We start from the raw sequence: 22,780 nt of genomic DNA, 5'->3' as shown, positions 1-22,780 counted from the left end.
TGAGGTGGGAGGATCACTAGAGGCCAGGAGTTCAAGAACAGCCTGAGCAACATAGTGAGACCCTGGGTGTACAAAAAAAAAATTTTTAATTAAAAAAATGTTTTTAAAATATGGATGGTTGTAGCATAGGAAAAGGAAATTTCTGCTTACCCAATCAGAAACCGCCAACTAACCTCTAACCAGGGAACTTCCACTCTAACCAATCAAATATTTTGTTTTCCTGCAGAAAACACCATATAAAAGTTTCCCCTTAAGCGCTTCCCAGTGACGCCCAAACCACTCGGTTGTTTACCACTGCCCAATTCATAATATTCAAGCATAAAACTATATTTACTTGCTTTTAACTTCATTAATGGAGTCCACATGTTAACCAAGGATTTTTTTTTTTTTTTTTTTTTTTTAAGACAGAGTTTCGCTCTTGTTGCCGAGGCTGGAGTGCAATGGTGTGATCTCAGCTCACTGCAACCTCTGCCTCCTGGGTTCAAGCAATTCTCCCGCCTCAGCCTCCCGAGTAGCTAGGATAAGAGGTGTGTGCCACCATGCCTGGCTAATTTTTGTATTTTTAGTAAAGACAAGGTTTCACCCTCTTGGCCAGGATGGTCTTGAACTCCTGACCTCGTGATCTACCCGCCTCGGCCTCCCAAAGTGTTGGAATTACAGGCGTGAGCCACCACCGTGCCCGGCCAAACCTAGGATCTTAAACGCTAAGATTTTTTCCAAGAGAAAAAAATAACAGTTTTCTGGTTTTTAAGAATCTAACATTGTATATCTAAGTACATAATTGCAAATCAATATTTCAAGTGATAATATATTTGAAACTTCTTTGACAAAATCTACCACTAATTAATGAGAACTTAACAGCGGTACATAATATGTTCCCTTCCTTACTCTGAAGATGTAAATTCTCTAGGAAGTCTTCATGGATTTCTTTTGCTTCTCCAGGTTTTGTTGATCGATACTCACTCCTTAGAGAGATCTTCCACCATCTAAAGATTACCTATAATTAAATACAAGGTGATATGAATTAAAATTGATTTCAATACTAACAGTTACATTAAGTTTGGGGTTTTGAAAATTCACATAAGGCTACGTGTCCAACATTCACTATAACTTTGCAGTCTGGCATCATATCAAATTAGAAGTAAGCTCTGGGCATCAAAAAACATTTTCCTTAGAGATTAAAATCACAAAACCATAGTGCTGGAAGGAATCTTTAAAATCGATCAGGTCGGGCTGGGCGCGGTGGCTCACGCCTGTAATCCCAGCACTTTGGGAGGCCGAGGGAGGAGGATCACGAGGTCAGGAGATCGAGACCATCCTGGCTAACATGGTGAAACCCCGTCTCTACTAAAAATACAAAAAAATTAGCCGGGCATGGTGGCGGGCGCCTGTAGTCCCAGCTACTTGGGAGGCTGTGGCAGGAGAATGGCGTGAATCCGGGAGGTAGAGTTTGCAGTGAGCCAAGATTGTACCACTGCACTCCAGCTTGCGCGACAGAGTGAGATTCTGTCTTCAAAAAAAAGAAAAAAATAAAATCGATCAGGTTGGCTGGGCACAGTGGCTCACACCTGTAATCCCAGAACTTTGGGAGGCTGAGGTGGGTGGATCACTTGCGCTACTTGGGAGGCTAAGGCAGGAGAATTACTTGAACCCTGGAGGCAGAGGTTGCAGTGAGCCAAGATTGTGCCACTGCACTCCAGCCTGGGTAACAAGAGCCAAATTCCATCCCCTGCCCATCCTTCCCACCAAAAATAAAATAAAAATAAAATAAAATAAAATAAAATTAAATAAAATTAAATTAAAAAGATTAGGTCAAAGGCTGGGCATAGTGGCTGACATCTGTAATCCCAATACTTTGGGAGGTTGAGGTGGGAGAATTGCTTGAGCCCGGGAGTTCTAGATCAGCCTGGGCAACATAATGAGACCCCGTCTCTACAAAAAAATTTTAAAATGAGCTGGGCATTGTGATGTGCTCTGTAGTCCCCACTACTTGTGAGGCTGAGGATCCCCTGAGCCAGGGAGGTTGAGGCTGCAGTGAGCTGAGATCGCACCACTGTACTCCAGCCAGTGTGACAGAGTGAGACCCTGTCTCAAAAACAAACAAACAAACAAACAAAAATTCCATCAGGTCAATTGATATTAAAATCACCCAGAGCCAAATGGTTATCTGTTTCCGGAAGATGTCTGAGAATAAACATTCCATAATTTGGGGAGCTAATTCCAAAGAAATTGCTCAGTTCTCCTCCTTCCGTCCCCGTCTACAGGGCAGACAAGATGAGTGGATAATTTTCCCACAGAAAGCAAAGTTACATGGACAGAGATGAGGAAAGCATCAGTACGCTTAGTTTGATGCATGAAAAAGTGTCATTACACAGGACACTTCTTGGTAATGGATCTGCTGATAGCGCATTTGTCTTCTCTGAGAATTTTGGTTAATCTGAAGCAAACTTCATTTCCATGGTTATGGACTGCACTTAAAGGCTGTGTTGATTTCAGGGCAGTGTCAACTAATAGGCCTGATGAGAAGCCTCTTGAAACATATCTTATGTTTTTAAACCTGTAATGGAGCTGGGTAGGTAATTAAGATGACAAAACTTCCACCAATTTGAGAAACAGACCAAATTATGTCCACATTTGAATGAAGGCTAGGAGGAGAAAGATGGGAAATACAGTCACACGGGGGGCTACAGCTTCAACATTAGAATTTGGCAGGAACACAATTCAGTTCACAACAGAGGGGTATCAGGCACTGCAGTAGAAATGGCATGCATTTTACAGCAACACAGGCCTGGACAATCTCTCTGCACTGCAATATTCCTTTCCATTAAACATTATTTAATATTAATAGGCAAGGCCCCTATGTTATAATGACAGTCAGTGATCCTTCCAGCCAGATCAAGCAACAAAATCCTTGGTTGAGCGGGGGATTCCAGAACAAATGGAGATCGAGCCCAGGGCACTGCTCCAGAAATGTTACATTGCTGGGCTTGCTTCTTAACTTGTTCATAAAAAGGCAGAGAGATGCCTGTACAATCTGTTGGCCTCATATCTTGCATACCATTCATTTCATCAAGGAAAAATTATTTCAACATTGCTTATACTAACTAATGAACCCTCTGGTACTGATTTAGAAGGCAACATTTGCAGTGCTTGTCACAGTGGCCATTGGAGGACACTCCATGGCACACATTCAAGTTAAGTTGCACACACAGATAAGCTTCCCACTGGCCCCTCCGAGGTATTTAAAGTAAATTGCTGAGACTATAACACTTGCTTAAGGAAACACGGCTAGCTAGGACCAGAATCCAAGTCTCCTCACTGCTAACTCATAAACACAAGAGTTCCTTTGGAGGCCTGACGCTTTTTTTTATGTACAACCTTCACACTACAGCTCATCAGACTACAGAGCAGTACACAGAAAACTAATGTTCACAATCACAACTTAGCTGCAAGATTCGATTATGTTCCATGTATTGCACTTATTAAAACAGAATTAATAGCTATTTTCTTCTTCCTTTTTTTAAAAAAACAGGGTCTTGTTCTGTTACCCAGGCTGGAGTGTAGTGGTATGACCCCAGCTCACTGCAGCCTCGACTTCCCGGACTCACGTGATCCTCTCAACTCAGCCTCCTGAGTAGCTGGGACCACAGGCGCGTGCCACCACCCCAAACTAATTTTTGTATTTTTTGGGTAGTGATGGGGTTTTACCATGTTGCCGGGGCTGGTCTCAAACTCCTGGGCTCAAGTGACCTGCCCACCTCAGCCTCCCAATGTGCTGGGATTATAGCCATGAGCCACTGTGCCCAGCCTAATAGATACATGTAAAGTTTTAAAGACTTTGTTTTTGTTTGTTTTTTGAGATGGAGTCTTGCTCTGTCCCTAGGCTGGAGTGCAGTAGCGTGATCTTGGCTTACTGCACCCTCCACCTCCTGGGTTCAAGCAGTTCTCCTGCCTCAGCATCCCGAGTAGCTGGAATTACAGGCACCCGCCACCGCACCCGTCTAATTTCTGTATTTTTAGTAGAGACGAGGTTTCACCCTATTGGCAAGGTTGGTGTCGAACTCCTGACCTCGTGATCTGCCCGCTTCGGCCTCCCAAAGTGGTGACATTACAGGCGTGAGCCACCGCGCCTGGCCTAAAATTTTAAAGACTTTTTTTTTTTTTTTTTTCCCCGAGACGGAGCCTCACTCTGTCGCCCAGGCTGGAGTACTGTGGCCTGATCCCGGCTCACTGCAAGCTCCGCCTTCCAGGTTCACGCCATTCTCCTGCCTCAGCCTCCTGAGTAGCTGGGACTACAGGCGCCCTCACACTCAGCTAATTTTTTGTATTTTTAGTAGAGAGGGGGTTTCACCATGTTAGCCAGGATGGTCTCGATCTCCTGACCTCCCTGACCTCGCGATCCACCCCCCTCGGCCTCAGAAAGTGCTGGGATTACAGGCGTGAGCCACCATGCCCGGCTAAGACATTTTTTAAAAATTTGTAACACTCCATGAATTTCCATGTCATCCTTGCGGAGGGACCGTTCTAATCTTCCCTGTATAGTTCTAGTTTTAGTATGTGTGCTGCCAAAGCGAACACAATAATATTTTCTAACACTTATTTTTTCTCAAATTGGTAATTTTTTTAAGTGATAAAACCCTATATTGGTGAGGACAGGGAAAAATGGAAGCGCTTAAAAAAAATTGTTGAGAGGAGTGTCAACTGGTTTGGCAATACCTATCATAAACCATTCAGGTATCCACGCCCTTTGACCCAGACATCCAACTTGCAAGAGTTTTCCTAAGGAATTTATTGATGAGCTACACTACACACATACACACACACACATATTATTTTTATATATATATATATATATACATATATATATATATATTTTTTTTTTTTTTTTTTTTGAGATGGAGTCTTGCTCTGTCCCAGGCTGGAGTGCAGTGGCAGGATCTTGGCTCACTGCAACCTCCGCCTCCTGGGTTCAAGTTATTTTCCTACCTCAGCCTCCCGAGTAGCTGGGATTACAGGTGCATGCCATCATGCCTGCCTAATTTTTGTATTTTTAGTAGAATGGGGTTTCACCATGTTGGCCAGGCTGGTCTCAAACTCCTGACCTCATGATCCTCCTGCCTCACCCTCCCAAAGTGCTGGAATTACAGGCATGAGCCACCATGCCCAGCCACAATATTTTTTAATAAGGATGGTTGTCATAGCTGAATTATGATAATAAAAAATCAGAATCCAGCCGGGCGTGGTGGCTCACACCTGTAACCACTTTGGGAGGCCGAGGCAGTGGGATGATACTCATCCCACTGAATTTTGGTGGGATGACATGAGAGAATATCCAAAGTGCCCCGCACAATGCCAAACATAGTGTATGATCCATAGGCGCAGGTCTTCCCTCCTCCTCTCTCCCTTTGTTCACTTGCTGGTCACTTACTGGTCAGTCCTTTATATTTATAGTAATAAATTCAGTCTCAAAAGCTAGGAGGTCAGAAACATATTTTTTTCATCAACTGTCTAATAGTGTTCAATCATACATATACGTCATCGAGATCTATTTTCCTAATCATAATCTTCAAAAATAATAATTTCAGCTTTCAGTCGGACCTAGTATTTGATTTTCCTAATTATTAGTAATTGTTAAGAATTGGATACTTGGTAGGCCGGGCACGGTGGTTCATGCCTGTAATCCCAGCACTTTGGGAGGCCGAGGCGGGCAGATCACCTGAGGTCAGGAGTTCGAGACCAGCCTGTCCAACATGGTGAAACCCCGTCTCTTCTAAAAATACAAAAATTATCCAGGTGTGGTGGCAGGAGCCTGTAATCCCAGCTACTTGGGAGGCTGAGGCAGGAGAATCGCTTGAACCCAGGAGGCGGAGGTTGCATCATTGCACTCCAGCCTGGGGGACAAGAGCGAGACTTTGTCTGAAAAAAAAAAAAAAAAAAAAAAAGAATTGGCTACTTGGGCCAGGTGCAGTGGCTCATGTCTATAATCCCAACACTTTGGGAGGCCAAGGGAGGAGGATCACTTGGGCCCAGGAGTTCAAAGCAAGCCTAGTCAACACAGTGAGGCCCTGTCTCTACAAAAAATTAAAAACAAAAAATATTAGTTGGGCATGGTGGTGCATGTCTGTGCCGAGGTGGGAGGATCACTTGAGCCCAGGAGGTTGAGGCTGTGGTGAGCCATGATTGTACCACTGCACTCTAGCGTGGGTGAAAAAATGAGACCCTATCTCAAGAGAGAAAAAAAAAAAGTCAAATTAATAACCTTCAAACGCAGTGGATGGGATCGGGAATCTGTGGCAGATGCTGTTTGCCACACAGCATTCATTTGCCCACCTGCCCTTCCTTTTGTCCAGTATCCTCTTTTGCACATAGCTTGTGCTTAGAGTATAGGCCTCATCAGTAGCTCTAGGAGGCAAGCCCTGATTGGTCTAAGTCATTTCTGGGTAGATTTTTTCCCCCCTGCCAGCAACTGGTATGGGCATAGGCACGTGATAAAGTTTTAGCCAATGAGATACCAGAGGTCTGCTGGGACTCTGAGAAAGATTTTATCACTTGTTTTTTTTTTTTTCTTTTTTTTTTTGAGATGGAGTCTTGCTCCTGTCACTCAGGCTGGAGTTCAGTGGCATGATCTCTGCTCACTGCAACCTCCACCTCCCAGACTCAAGCAATTCTCCTGCCTCAGCCTCCCAAGTAGCTGGGATCACAGGTGCACACCACCATGCCCAGCTAATTTTTTATATTTTTAGTAGAGACGGGGTTTTACCATGTTGGCCAGGCTGATCCCAAACTCCTGATCTCAGGTGATCTGCCCACCTCGGCCTACCAAAGTGCTGAGATTACAGGCGTGAGCCACCTCACCCGGCCATGATTTTATCACTTGTAAAAAGAGACACAATAAAACACAGCCCCTTTTGGGGCACTGACAATTTTTGTGTGTTGATGCAATTGCTGGAATTGCTGCAGCCATTTTGGACTATGAGGGGAGCCAGGAAATTAAGACAATGGTTTTACATCACTTATTTCAGAGTTACTGAAAGAGCTCTTTAATTCATTAGGCATGTATTTTAGAACATTATTGTTAGTAATTATACTAATTCATTCATTTCCCCAGTAACATTATATTAATTTTAATATGACAAATCTATATTACTTGTGAATATATCTAAAAAAGGAAAATATAAGTGGAATACACAGACGAAAGTTCTCCTAAAAGTTATCTATCCTCAGGATATGAGTGTTCTGAATCATGTCCTAAATGAGTGTCTGCAGTGTTTCACAAGGAATATTGTCTTCTGTGACATCAAGAGCATTGGTGATAACAGTAATGAGGTGCTGGGCTCTTAAGCTGGCACTGCAATTACATAGAGCTGGCTTCCTTTTGATTTCAACTCTGGGAATGCTGTAAACATGTGTCAGGCTCCTGCTATGCCCTCCCCTATTTACAGCCTAGGTTAAAAGTGTACTCTTCTTTAGCTTCTGGATTTTCTTCCAAACTGCTGCTTTGATGCTCAGGTTTCTTAGCTGTTTCCAGTTTCTGCCTATTACAATATATATAAAATATATATATATTTTAAATAGAGATAGCATCACACTATGTTGCCCAGGCTAGTCTTGAGCTCCTGGGCTCAAACAATCCTCCCACCTCAGCCTTCCAAAGTGTTGATATTACAGGTGTGAGCCACTGTGCCTGGCCCCAAATAAAGTTTTTATAAACACTTGTGTGTAGGTTTTTGTATGAATATAAGTCTGCATTTCCCTGGGATAAATGCCCAGGACTGTAATTGCTGGGCCATATGGTAGCTGAATATTTAGTTTTTTTGCCACTGTCAAAATGTTGGCACTTAAAATGGTAATGGGCATTTTACATTCCTATCAACAATATATGAATGATCCAGCTTCTCTGCGTCCTCACCAGCATTTGGTAGTGTCACCTTTTTATTTTAGCCATTCTGATAGGTGAGTAGTGCTGTCTCACTGTGGTTTTAATTGTTGAACATCTTTTCATGCATTTATCTGCCATTCATATATCCTCTTTGGTGAAATATCTCTTAATGTCTTTTGTCCATTTTCTACCAAGATTGTTTGTTTATATATTGTAAATACTAATCCTCTGTGAGATATGTGGTTTACAAATATTTTCTCCTATTCTGTTCCATCTCTTAGCAGGGTCTTCACAGAGCAAAAGTTTTTAATTTTGACAAAGTCCAATTTATCTATTTTATTTTATTTTATTTTTTATTTTTTTGAGTCTCACTCTATTTCCCAGGCTGGAGTGTGGTGGCGTGATCTTGGCTCACTGCAACCTCTGACTCCTGGGTTCAAGTCATTCTCCTGCCTCAGCCTCCGGAGTAGCTGGAACTACAGGCATGTGCCACCACGCCCGGCTAAGTTTTCGTATTTTTAGTAGAGATGGGGTTTCACCGGGTTAGCCAGGATGGTTGTAGTAAGCCGAGATTGCACCACTGCACTCCAGCCTGGCGACAGAGTGAGATGCCGTCTCAAAAATAAGTAAACAAACAAATATAATAAAATAAATATGTGAAAATTGCCAAGAAAATCTTGGGAAAAAATTGTATCTTGCAATATATTAGAAAGTAATATAAAGCTATTATAAATAGCATGGTATTTGTATATAATAAACAAATATTTTGGTGGGAGAGTTCGGCAGTATCTTTAGGTATACATGGAAAAGGCAGGATTTTAATTTGGGAAGAAAGGATAATTTACTTAATAAACACTATTAACATGATAAGCCACCCATCTAAAAGGAATAAATTTATTTATTTATTTATTTGAGATGGAGTCTCGCTCTGAAGCCCAGGCTGGAGGGCAATGGCATGATCTCGGCTCACTGCAACCTCTGCCTCTCAGGTTCCAATGATTCTCCTGTCTCAGCCTTTTGAGTAGCTGGGATTACAGGTGGCCGCCACCATGCCCGGCTGATTTTTACATTTTTAGTAGAGATGGGGTTTCATCATGTTGGCCAGGCTGGTCTCGAACTCCTGACCTCAGGTGATCCGCCCGCCTCGGCCTCCCAAAGTGCTGGGATTAAAGGCATGAGCCACCGCACCCAGTCTAAAAGGAATAAATTTAAACTGCTACCTCCAACCACACTCAAAAATAAATTCTACGCTGGGTGTCGTGGCTGAACACTTTGGGGTGGCTTGAGGCTAGAAGTTTGAGACCAGCCTGGGCAATGCAGCGCAACCTCGTCTCCACAAAAAACTGAAAAGTAAAAATAAAAATTAGCCAGGCATGGTGGCACATGCCTGTAGTCTCAGCTACTCATGAGGCTGAGTCAAGAGGATTGCTTGAGCTCAGCTGTTCGAGGCTGCAGTGAGTATGACGGCACCAGTGCACTGCACTGTGGGCAACAGAGTGACATCCTATCCCAACACCTCCCTCCACAAAAAACAAAGACCAGGCATGGTGGCTCACACCTGTAATACCAGCACTTTGGGAAGCCAAGGTGGCAGGATCGTTTGAGCCTACGAGTTTGAGACCAGCCAGAGTAACACAGCTCACCCCACCTCTACAAAAATAAAAAATTACCCAGGTTTGTTGGCATGCCCCTGTATGCAGTCCTAGCTACTCAGGAGGCTGAGGTAGAAGGATCACTTGAGCCCTTGAGGCTATAGTGAGCTATGATCTTACCACCGCACTCCAGCCTGGATGATGGAGCAAGACCCCATCTCAAAAATAAATAAATAAAAATAAATAAATTCTAGATGGATGTGAGAAATGCCAAAGTAATACTATAATTTTTAATAATAATAAATTTTATAATTATAATATCACTTTCATTTCAGAAAAGGGTACAGGAAACAGGGAGAGCACCCCCACACTAAGAATCACTATGCATGCTTTCAATACCATCCTTATTATCAGGCTGAAACCTTGAAATTAGAACTTTTGAGTTGACTGATTAGAAGCTGTTATTTTAACTGTACAATTCACTGGAGATGTAGTTATTCATTTTGCTTCTTCTCCTAGGTCTTCATATCCAGAAATGTAACTTTGGCAATATTCTTCACAGAAAAATGTTCTATTGGCTGGGCACGGTGGCTCACGCCTGTAATCTCAGCACTTTGGGAGGCTGAGGCGGGCAGATCATGAGGTCAGGAGATCGAGACCATCTTGGCTAACATGGTGAAACCCCGTCTCTACTAAAAACACAAAAAATTAGCCGGGCGTGGTGGTGGGCACCTGTAGTCCCAGTTACTTGGGAGGCTGAGGCAGGAGAATGGCGTGAACCCAGGAGGCAGAGCTTGCAGTGAGCCGAGATTGCACCGCTGCACTCCAGCCTAGGCAACAGAGCAAGACTCCATCTCAAAAAAAAAAAGAAAGAAGAAAAAGAAAAATAATGTTCTATTACAATAAAGCAAACTGGAGAATTCATGATTGCTGTCATTTTCTCCTCACCATGCATAAAGACTTGGATGTTTACACCTCAGACACAATCTCACATTAGGCAGATTTTCTGAAAGCAAAACTTGCTCAAGATTTTGCATGAGGGAAGGAGGATAAGTAAAGTATAAATACCAATGGTAAAAATCTTTCCAAAAGAAAATAAGGGAGGCCGTGCTCAGTGGCTCACACCTGTAATCCCAGCACTTTGGGAGACCAACATGGGAGGATCACTTGAGGCCAGGCATTCAAGACCAGCCTCGGCAAAATAGCAAGATCCCACTTCTTTCTATTAAAAATTTAAAAATTATTTTGAAAAAGAAAATGAAGGCAAAATCTAACATGGGAACTTACGATTCAGAAAAAAAAGTCATATAAGCAATAAGAGGCTACAAGATGGATAACCTAAGTGGATGGAATGTCACTGTGTTCTACAGTGTGAAGGAACAATGGGGACTTTGAGAGCATCCAAGCAGTTTTGGACTTAGAGGGACATTCCAGCTCAAGGACTTACTAACTGGGTGACCTTGGGTGAGTCTCATCATCTGTTTCTTCAGTGTCAAAGAGATAATAATGCCTTGGTCACAATGTTTTGGGAGGATGGAAATGAAATGATACATGTAAACATGCCTAGCATGGTACCAGGAACATTTTTAGTTTCCTCTCCCATTAACTTATTACTGGAATTTGTTTACAGATAGGGCAAGAATATAGTCATAGCTCCCTAAGGTTTATGGGAAGAAGCACAGATCCACTCTTGCAGCGGGACACCATGAGATATCACTCCCAAGTGTAGAGGGACGGGGTGAGTCAACGCCACACCAATCAATTCATACTTCATAGTTTGATTTCTGTGCCTCCTTCAGTCTCTCTCCATATGCAACATTTCCCTCTTTACTGTGTGGCTTCCTTTCTTCCTGCTGCAAAATGCCTGCATCTATGCCCTTGTCAGTGCCTATCTGCCAGTGAAAAGAATATCCATTAAAGCATTTGTGTTTCTGGGAATTAAATATTCTAAACTTATTAAACATAACAAAATTGGATATAGTTTGGTGAAATCTTCCTCTGCTCCTGTTATGAACTGAATTGTGTCACTCCCAAATACATACTTGGAAGCCCTAACCCCCAGTGTGATGGTATTTGGAGATAGGACCCGTAAGAAGGATATCGAGATTATAAAGTCGTATGGGTAGAGTCCTAACTCAATTAGGACTGGGGTTATTAGAATAAGGGCAACAGAGCCCAGGGGTGTTGTTGGGGCCTACAAAACAATACCCCACTGTATGATGCTTTGGCGCTGAGTGCTTTGAACTAAAGGAGAACTAGAGTCTCTCTGACCTTTTCCTGCCCTTCTGCCTCTTGTCCCTTTTTCTCTCCCAAAGTGCAGGGAGAGGCATTCTCTGAATTTCCCTTATCTGCCTTGAGATCCTTCAGAAAAATCTGAATTGTCCTGCATCCCCCTCCACAGGAATCCCATCATGTAGGGAGACTGACTTACCACAGGAAAGAAGACCAAAGGTTAACACCAAATATCCGGACAGACTTTGTCACAAGTTATCACCTGTTCTTCTGGTCCATTCTTTCTCTTCCTCAAATCATTTATGCTCCCCTAACCTGCCTGCATCCCTCCTTCCCTCTCCCCTGTGATGAGAGCATATAAGCTTCTAAATCGCACTGCTTTGGGGGTATTTACTTTTCTTTCTTGTGATGCCCCTTTCCCTTTTCTCTTGTTCATCTGTTTACAGTCAGTTCATTTCATAGACTCAAACTACAGAACCTTCAGAGGGTGATGGGAAAATTCCCTTTGCCCCTACAATGTATATGCCCAGAGAAAAGACCATAGCAGGACACAGCAAGAAGTCAGCCATCTGCAAGCCAGGGAGAGAGGCCTCGGCAGAAGCCAAACCTGCCAACACCTTAATCTTAGACTTCTGGTTTCCAGAACTCTGAGAAAAAACAATTAGGTTGTTTAAGTCATCTAGTCTGTGGCAGTTTGTTATGGCAGCCTGAGCAAACTAATACAGCTCCCAAAATAATTGTAAGAATAGATTTAACCGAGTGGCTATCACGTGACATGTACAGAGTGTTTTGGACTGAATGCCATTTAATCTTTATAACAACCCTAAGAGGTTAGTTAGTATTATAGTGCTGGGATGAATAAGGATGAATAAAGCAAGAAGAAAGGAGGTTTAGAAGAACTTGCCCTCAACCATTCACTGCCCAGTGGGACCTGAATCCAGGTCTATTTGGTCCCATAGTCTAAAACCTGTTAAACCTGTTTCCTTACAGGAATGACAGAAAGCCTTAACTTTTCATTGGCCATGATAATGTAGAGAAGTAGTGGTGTTCATAATTCATATGATGCCAATCCACAAATTATTTATATTTGGAATTAGATGGGTTTTGTACTTAAATTTGATAGGAGTTCGAATGGTGTGCTTGAGCAATCATAGTATTTAATTCATTCCACAAACACAGAGGGCATTGTTGTAGGCAAAACAGACAAAGCCCCCTACTCCCATGGGGATTCCATTCTTTGATGAGGGAGAGAAAAAGGAGGTAGACATAAAACATAATACATAAAAGAAGTAAACATATTTCTCTCTTTTTTTATTTTTCTGAGATAGGGTCTCACTCTGTTGCCCAGACTGGAGTGCAGTGGCACAAGCAGGGCTCATGCCAGCCTTGACCTCCTGGATTCAAATGATCCTACCACTTCAGCCTCCCAAGTAGCTGGGACTACAGGCATGTGCCAGCATGCCCAGCAAAGTTTTTATAGAGATAGGGTTTTGCCATATTGCCCAGGCTCAAACAATCTGCCCACCTTAGTCTCCCAAAGTGCTGGGATTACAGGCATAAACCACCATACCTGGCCAACATATTTCATAGTGTGTTATTGAAAAATGCTGTGAAGAAAAATAAACAAGGAAAAGATAAAAAGTGTTGGGCAGGGGATGAGGGTTCAATTTTAAATAGGGTTATTGGGCTGGGCGCGGTGGCTCATGCCTGTAATCCCAACACTTTGGGAGGCTGAGGCAGGCAGACCATTTGAGGTCAGGAGTTCAAGATCAGCCTGACCAACATGGTGAAACCCTGCCTCTACTAAAAATACAAAAACATTAGCCGGGCGTGGTGGCACATGTCTGTAGTCCCAGCTACTCGGGAGGCTGAGGCAGGAGAATTGCTTGAACCCGGGAGGCAGAGGTTGCAGTGAGCCGAGATGGCACCAATGTACTCCAGCCTGGGTGACAGAGCAAGACTCCGTCTCAAAAAAGAAAAAAAAAAAATTGCCAGGTGCAGTGGCTCACGTCTGTAATCCTAGAACTTTGGGAGGCCAAAGTGGGCAGATCACTTGAGGTCAGGAGTTCCAGAACAGCCTCGCCAACATGGCAAAACCCCGTCTCTACTAAAAATACAAAAATTAGCCAGGTGTGATGGCGCATGTCTGTAATCCCAGATACTAGGGAGGCTGAGGCAGTAGAATTGCTTGAACCCAGGGGACGGAGGTTACTGTGAGCTGAGATAGGGCCATTGCATTCCAGCCTGGGAGACAGAGTGAGACTCCATCTCAAAAACAAAACAAACAACAAAAAAACAAAGGGTTTGTAGTGATAGTTGCATCATTCATTTACCTATTGAGTCAACATAGTTATCAATTAAATAAGGTTGAGTGTGGTAGCTCACACCTACAATCCCAGCACTTTGAGAGGCCAATGTGGGAAAAGAGCTTGATGCCAGGAGTTCCAGAGCAGCTTAGGCAGTAAAGCAAGACCCCGTCTCTACAAAAATAAATAAATTAGCTGGGTGATGGCACATGCCTATAGTCTCAGCTACTTGGGAGGCTAAGGCATATGTATCCCTTGAGGTGGGCAGGTCAAGGCTGCAGTGGGCTGTGATCACGCCACTGCACTCCAACCTAAGGAACAGGATGGACTCTGTCTTTAAAATGTTTTAAAAAAGAAATAATTATGTTGACTTGTAAAAGATGAATCAGTGGCTTTCAATACTTTAAATTTTTACTGTTATACTAAGGGAGTACAGGATTCTCATTTCACTAACAAAGATGTGCAAGAAATAAATTTTTCTTGTTCTCTTTTTCCCTCCTCTCTCCTTCACCTCTTTTTTTTTTTTTTTTTTTTGTGAGACGGAGTCTCGGTCTGTCGCCCAGGCTGGAGTGCAGTGGCGCGATCTCAGCTCACTGCAAGCTCCGCCTCCCAGGTTCACGCCATTCTCCTGCCTCAGCCTCCTGAGTAGCTGGGACTACAGGCGCCCGCCGCCTCGCCCGGCTAGTTTTTTGTATTTTTTAGTAGAGACGGGGTTTCACTGGGTTAGCCAGGATGGTCTCGATCTCCTGACCTCGTGATCCGCCGGTCTCGGCCTCCCAAAGTGCTGGGATTACAGGCTTGAGCCACCGCGCCCGGCCTCTCCTTCACCTCTTGAAAAAAAAAATCATTTTTCTATTTTTTTTTTTCTCTGAGACAGGATCTCACTCTGTCTGTCAGGCTGGAGTGCAGTGGCACGACCTCAGCTTACTGCAGGCAGGGCTCAAGTGATGCTCCCAACTCAGCCTCTGAGTAGCTGGGACTACAGGTATGTAGCCCTATGCTTGGCCAATTTTTAAAAATTTTTGGTAGAGATGGGGTTTTGCCATGTTGCCCAGGCTGGTCTCAAACTCCTGACCTCAAGAGATCTGCCCACCTTGGCCTCCCAAAGTGCTGAGATTACAGGCAAGAGCCACCACACCTGCCAAGAATTTTTTTTTTCTAACTGAACGCTATTTTATTTTTCTTTTCTTTTCTTTTTTATTTTTTGACAGAGTCTTGCTCTGTTGCCCAGGCTGGAGTGCAATGGCACGATCTCCACTCACTGCAACCTCCGCCTCCCGGGTTCAAGCAATTCTCCTGCCTCGGCCCTCCAAGTAGCTAGGATTACGGGTGCCTGCCACCACGCCCAGCTAATTTTTGTGTGTTTTTAGTAGAGGTGGGGTTTTGCCATGCTGGCCAGGCTGGTCTTGAACTCCTGACCTCAGGTGATCCACTCGCCTCAGCCTCCCAAAGTGCTGGGATTACAGGTGTGAGCCAACGCACCCGGCCTATTTCTTTTCAAATAGGCAATACATGCACATGGCAAAATGAACAAAGTAAACAGGGAAAAACATCTCTTTCTATCCCAACCCGAGAAAATGTTTCCTAAAACCAAATCTTGCTCACGTTGGCACCTCCCTCACTTCTCTGTTGAGTCAAAGTCCAAGTTTCCCAGGAATAGTGGTGAGTTCTCCATGTCATGATCTACTGGCCAGCATCAGGCAAGATGCCCTCCATCCCATCTGCAGTCTGTTGTCAGTTGCACAGGTGAAGGCTACAGGATTCTCCGCCTGGTACCCTCTTGGCAACACTGCCCTACTGCTGGCTGCAGAAGAAGGTGTCTAATGGCTCCCTGAGTCCTGCAGGAGGCTGGGGGGCTGGGAGGGTGTCTTAACCTGTCCAGCCACCACCTCCTTTAGCAAAGTGCTGGGGATGTGAGGCACTTCAGATTTCTTGGCTGGCTTTCCCATTCATTTGCGGCCCTGTGAGAAAGGTCGGGGTGGAGGTTTGCTCAGCCACTGGTTTACTGACCTTCACCCCGGCAACTTGATTGAAAGCTGAGGATGTCTCATGGGAAACAGCAGTATCTAACCTCTTTCTCTCAGAATATCTTTTCCTCTTGCAATCTGAGATGTTTGCTTGATTAGGGAATACAGAGATGGACTCTGCATATTCTAACCATTGTATTATCTGTCTTAAACTTTAAGCCTCTACCCAATGTTTGGGCTTTTGAAATTTAAAACTCCTTAACTCTTGCATCTCCATGTATTGTCTTGGGAAACTCCCCTAAGGCAAGGAATGAAGAGGATTTAAGGGAGGAAAGCAGAAATTAGAGGGAAAAGAAGATGAGAAAATTCAAGGGAATGTCCTTCTCCACCAAACCTAAAGTTGTCTGGCCTGTAGTCTGGTTATGACAGTTATAAACTTTCAAACACACAATTTAAAATAAAGCAGCCGGGCGCGGTGGCTCACGCCTGTAATCCCAGCACTTTGGGAGGCCAAGGCGGGCGGATCACGAGGTCAGGAGATCGAGACCACCCTGGCTAACACGGTGAAACCCCGTCTCTCCTAAAAATACAAAAAATTAGCCGGGCCTGGTGGCGAGCACCTGTAGTCCAGCTACTTGGGAGGCTGAGGCAGGAGAATGGGGTGAACCCGGGAGGCAGAGCTTGCAGTGACCCGAGATCGTGCCACTGCACTCCAGCCTGGGCGACAGAGCGAGACTCTGTCTCAAAAAAAAATAATAATAAAATAAAAAAATAATAAAATAAAAAAATAATAAAATAAAATAAAATAAAGCAATGCCTTAAAAAAATTAGATGCAGTAATTAAAATAGCTTATGAAATGTTCTGTTAGGGAGAAAAAAAAACATTTTCTCGAAAAAAAGTTTAAATAAAACTTTTCCTGCAAAATTTTTTTTTTTACTAAGGTATAGCCATGACCACAGTGCAAAACTTGGCGAGAGCTTTTATGTCAATATTTATGACATTTCATTTTCAGGCTCAAATGGCCAAAGCATTACAGGGTCCTTTGTGTTTACGCTAAATTGGAATTGAGCAAAATCACTTGCAATCACATGACAAGTCATATAATCTAGATCTTTCCTTGTTTCCACTTGCTAGCTTCAGTTAAACAAAAATTATGGGAGACCATTGTTTTGGACTGCGCTCCTGCACTAGGCCCCAAGAAAGCAGACCAACTAAAATGGAATCACTTCTTCTAAATGCCACATCATCCAACTGAAACTTTAAGGGAGAAGATAGATCTCAAAACAGATCAATTTTCCCTGACATCAGGAGATTCCAGTCTACTTGAGTAAGCATCATAAGGAAGTCCTTTCTGCTTTAATGCGTTACAAAAAGGTAGCCTGGGCTGGGCGCCGTGGCTCATGCCTGTAATCCCAGCTCTTTGGGACGCTGAGGCAGGGAGATCACCTGAGATCAGGAGTTCAAGAACCAGCCTGACCAATACGATGAAACCCCATCTCTACTAATATAAAACTTAGCCGGGCACGGTGGCACGTGCCTGTAATCCCAGCTACTCGGGAGGCTGAGACAGGAGAATCGCTTGAACCCGGGAGGTGGAGGTTGTAGTGAGCCGAGATCACGCCACTGCAATCCAGCCTAGGCAACAAAAGTGAAACTGCGTCTGAAGAAAAAGAAAAAAGTTGCCTGGGCCAGGCGCGGTGGCTCATGCCTATAATCCTAGCACTTTGGGAGGTTGAGGCGAGTGGATAACGAGGTCGAGAAATCGAGACCATCCTAGCTAACAAGGTGAAACACGTCTCTACTAAAAATACAAAAAATTAGCCGGGTGTGGTGGCACACACCTGTAGTCTCAGCTACTCGGGAGGCTGAGGCAGGAGAATTGCTTGAACCCGGGAGGCGGAGGTTGCAGTGAGCTGAGATCACAACACGGCACTCCAGCCTGGGCAAGAGAGTGAGATTCCATCTCAAAATAAAATAATTAGTGGGGCATAATGGTGCATGCCTGTAATCCCAGACATTTGGGAGGCTGAGACAGGAGAATCACTTGAACCCAGAAGACAGTGGTTGCGGTGAGCCAAGATTGCCCCAGTGCACTCCAGCCTGGGCGGCTGAGCGAGACTCCATCTCAAAAAAAAAGTAGCCTGAAGTAACCTGTGTTAACCAACATGATTTTTTACCCTATTGTTTTGTTTCCTTATTTTCCATCTTACAAAACCCACCGTTCGGCCATTGCTCAGTGGAAGCTCTCATTCTGTTCTGTAGAAAGGAGGCTGCCCTGACTCATGAATTGCAAATAATAACTAATTAGATCTATGATGAAATTTGTTATAATGTTGTCTTTGACATTTCTGACCTTAGACAGAACTTACTTTACCTCCATACCTCACTTTCCTCTCTCACTCTCTTGTACTCAGCTCTCTTTTACCTTTGGGCTGTGATTTTATTTATTTTTGAGATGGAGTCTTGCTCTGTTGCCCAGGCTAGAGTGCAGCGGTGTGATCTCAGCTCACTGCAACCTCTGCCTCCTAGTTCAAGCGATTCTCCTGCCTCAGCCTCCTGAGTCACTGGGATTACAGGCACATGCTACCATGCCCAGCTAATTTTTGTATTTTTAGTAGAGACGGGGTTTCACCATGCTGGCCGGCTGGTCTCGAACTCCTAACCTCGTGATCCGCCCACCTTAGGCTCCCAAAGTGCTTGGACTATAGGTGTGAGCCACTGTGCCTGGCCTGGGCTGTGGTTTTAAAGCAAGCTCCTGGTCTCACTGCTCTTGCCAGCTCCCTTGGGCCAGTTTCCCCTGTCCTAGAGCTCAGGGTGGCTGCTGGAGGCACTGAAGCTACATGCTATGATTAATTTTTCCTGAGACAATTTAATGTAAATTATCTTCCAGTTGGCTACCATCTAATGTATCTGTTGTATTCCAGAGACAAGTTTTTTGTTTGTTTGTTTGTTTGTTTTTGAGACGGAGTCTCGCTCTGTCCCCCAGGCAGGAGTGCAGTGGCAAGCTCCGCCTCTGGGTTCAGGCCATTCTCTTGCCTCAGCCTCCCGAGTAGCTGGGACTACAGGCGCCCGCCACCTCGCCCGGCTAATTTTTTTGTATTTTTAGTAGAGACAGGGTTTCACCGTGTTAGCCAGGATGGTGTCCATCTCCTGACCTCGTAATCTGCCCACCTCTGCCTCCCAAAGTGCTAGGATTACAGACGTGAGCCACTGTGCCCGGCATCAAGAGACAAGTTCTTTTAAAGTGTTGTCTTTGTATTGTCTCAAATTCCTCACTTCCAATCACTTTTCAACGTACTATAGCCTAGCTCCACATGGAGACTGCTATTGCTTAAGTCAGCAATGATCTTTTTAGTGGCTTAACCGGGAAATAATCATTCAACAAATATTTATTGAGTGTCAGCTCTGTGCCATGCACTCTTACTAGGTGCTAGGGATACAGCCATATATAAAATGATTAAAAGTCCCTGTTCCAATGGAGCTTACATTTTAGTAGGAAAAGAAAGACCATACAGATTTGCTTTTTTTTTTCTTTCTTCTTCTGTTTTCTTAATTTTTATTGTTTGTAAAGTGAAAGTAAGTTTATTAAGAAAGTAAAAGAAGAAAGAATGGCTACTCTGTAGGCAGAGCAGCATATTTTCTTTCTTTGTTTCTTTCTTTTTTAAGAGATGGGGTTTCACCATGTTGCCCAGGTTGGACTTGAACTCTTTTATACTAAAGGGATCCTCCTGCTTCAAGTAACTGAGACTATAGGCACATGACACCACACTCAGCTAGATTTCCTTATTTCTTTATTGTTCTTATTTTAATGATATCCCAATTCCAATCACCCAAGACAGAAATCTGGAAGACCCTATACGTCTTCATCCCTCATTCAATCTGTCACCAAGCCTCAATTCAACTCTAAAATCTCCCTCTAATCCACCCCTTCACTAAAGTCCCACACTACTTGCCTTAGATTGGCTATGAAAACCTATACCACAGGACTGGGTGTGGTGGTTCAGGCCTGTAATCCCAGCACTTTGGTAGGCTGAGGCGGGTGGATTACTTGAGCTCAGGAGTTTAAGACCAGCCTGGCCAACATGGTGAAACTCCATCTCCACTAAAAATACAAAAAAAAAAAAAAAAATTAGCTGGGTGTGGTGGTGCGTGCCTGTAATCCCAGGTACTCAGGAGGCTGAGGCAGGAGAATCACTTGAACCCGGGAAGCAGAGACTGCAGTGAGCTGAGATCATGCCACTGCACGTCTCCCATTACATATTCCTTCAAGGACTTCCCATTGCCTGTGAATATATTTCTAAAGAAAAAGTAGGCTGGGCACGGTGGCTCATGCCTGTAATCCGAGCACTTTGGTAGGCTGAGGTGGGCAGATCACCTGAGGTCGGGAGTCCATAGACCAGTGTGACTAACGTGGAGAAACCCTGTCTCTACTAAAAATACAAAGTTAGCCGGGCGTGGTGGCACATGCCTGTAATCCCAGCTACTTAGGAGGCCGAGGCAGGAGAATCGTTTGAAGCCGGGAGGTGGAGGTTGTGGTGAGCCAAGATTATGCCATCGCACTCCAGCCTGGGCAACAAGAGTGAAACTCCATCTCACTCACACACACACACACACACACACACACACACACGAGTGAAACTCCATCTCACACACACACACACACACACAAGAGTGAAACTCCATCTCACTCACACACACACACACACACACACACACACACACACAGAGATCTCGCTATGTTGCCCAGGCTGGTCTCAAGCTCCTGAGCTCAAGTAATCCTCCCACCTTGGCCTCCCAAAGTGCTGGGATTACAAGCATGAGCCACTGTGCCCAGACTATTTTCTTAATGATACTAGGTTTTTAAAGAGAGCACTTAAAAAAATTAAAAAGACGTTATAGTTTTTATAATAATGGTCAAGCTGATCATAAATAGTTTAAATAATAGTTTAAAAATAAAAGCATGGGAAGAAACTATAAAAAAATAAAAGTCCATTTCCAGGTATTGAAAAATATTGGATTTTTTTTTTTTGAGACAGAGTCTCGCTCTGTCACCCAGGTTAGAATGCAATGGCACGATCTCGGCTCACTGCAACCTCCGCCTCCTGGGTTCAAGTGATTCTCCTGCCTCAGCATCCTGAGTAGCTGGGATTACAGGCACGCACCACCATGCCCAGCTAACTTTTGTATTTTTAGTAGAGATGGGCTTTCACCATGTTGGTCAGGATGGTCTCGAACTCCTGATCTGGTGATCCGCCTGCCTCGGCCTTCCAAAGTGTTGGGATTACACGCGTGTGCCACCACGCCTGGCAAAGAATATTGAAATATTTTTATACTTACAGATATCCACCAAGTATTTCTGAGTATCTATATACTTATATAGATTCATTTGTATGTGTGTATACGTTTTATATGAATGGGATAATTCTAAACATGCTCGTCTATAATCTCTTCTTATACTTTATGTCACAGACATCTATTCATGTGATGTCTAAATATAGCATCATTATTTTTAGTGGCTTCACAGTGTTCCTTTTTACATAATTTTAATTTACTTAACCAATTTTCTTTGAAGGACTTTTATTTTACTCTTCCCCACTCCCTATTTGCGTAATTATTTCCTTAGGGTAAATTCCCTGAGATGGGATGCCAGAATAAAGGATGTGCACATGTTACTTGACAAAACATTGCTAAGCTGTCTTTGGGAAGCACATCAGACAGAACTATGTTCAGTTGAATGAGACAGAATAGCCAAAAGGGTGGCTTATACAGACAGGCATTTATGTAAAAAAAAAAGAGGCAGTCCTGAGGCCGGGCGCAGTGGCTCACACCTATAATCCTAGCACTTTGGGAGGCCAAGGCGGGTGGATCACGAGGTCAGGAGTTTGAGACCAGCCTGGCCAACATGGTGAAACCTCGCTTCTGCTAAAAAATACAAAAATTAGCCAGGCATGGTGACGGGCGCCTGTAGTCCCAGCTACTAGGGAGCCTGAGGCAGGAGAATTGCTTGAACCTGGGAGGCAAAGGTTGCAGTGAGCCGAGATTGTGCCACTGCACTTCAGCCTGGGCGACAGAGCAAGACTCCATCTAAAAAAAAAAAAAAAAAAAAAGAAAAGAAAAAAAGAGGCGGAGTCCATAACCCAGGGAACCAGGCCCCTTTCATTTGGGTTTTCCGTCACTTTCAGAATTTGGCTGCTTTTGCGTGGTACCAGATAGCTGCTGAAGTCCTAGCCACAGAATCTGCATTCTAAACAGCAGAAAGAAGGAAGAGATGAAAAGGGTCCAACTCTCACAGATTCTTCTGTGTAGTCAGTCACCCCTTCCACTGCCATCCCCTTAGCCAGAATTTAGTCACATGGCTAGCTGTAGCTGTAAGCGAGGATGAGAAATGAAGTCTTTTTTTAAATTTTTTTTCTCTAAAGCCCATGTGTTCGGCTAAAAGTCAGATAATTGTTTACTAAGGAAAAGGGAAAATGGATATTGGGGGCAACTAATGGTTTCTGCCACAGGAAGGATGTACTAATTTACACTCCTTGGGACATCACACAGAGGAGGCCTTTTCCCATGCCTTTACTAACACTGTTTTTTCAGACTGTTCCTGCTCCAAACGCAATTCGTTACTTACAATGAAAAATATTTAACCCAACCTCAAATAACTTGTGGAGATTAGAACACCAATATCAATGATGTACATTTTCCCCCAAAAGTAAAAAGTACATGTAAAAGTGAGGACACAAGTGCTCCTCTGCCTTCACTTCTTAAATGTTTATTTTTAAAAACATAATTTATTTATTTTCTTTTTGTAG

At 43.8% G+C, this 22,780-nt stretch overlaps 1 protein-coding gene and 1 non-coding gene across 4 annotated transcripts in view; both read right to left on the bottom strand.

The window, feature by feature from the left end:
• LOC105473961 (F-box protein 36) overlaps positions 1-22,780 on the bottom strand; it is an 88,503-nt gene that overhangs the window by 40,494 nt on the left and 25,229 nt on the right. For all 3 annotated transcript variants that reach the window (XM_011728230.3, XM_011728229.3, XM_011728228.3), the window contains exon 2: positions 889-997. In XM_011728230.3, coding sequence (XP_011726532.1) covers positions 889-997 — 109 coding nt within the window. The remainder of the gene's footprint in view (positions 1-888; positions 998-22,780) is intronic.
• Positions 4,472-4,578, bottom strand: LOC112425234 (U6 spliceosomal RNA). The gene has a single exon (XR_003016306.1). It is a non-coding gene; the product is annotated as a U6 spliceosomal RNA (small nuclear RNA).

Source organism: Macaca nemestrina, chromosome 11, assembly GCF_043159975.1.
Source record: "Macaca nemestrina isolate mMacNem1 chromosome 11, mMacNem.hap1, whole genome shotgun sequence".
Taxonomy (NCBI): Eukaryota; Metazoa; Chordata; class Mammalia; order Primates; family Cercopithecidae; genus Macaca; species Macaca nemestrina.
This window is presented reverse-complemented; position numbering and strand designations above follow the sequence as displayed.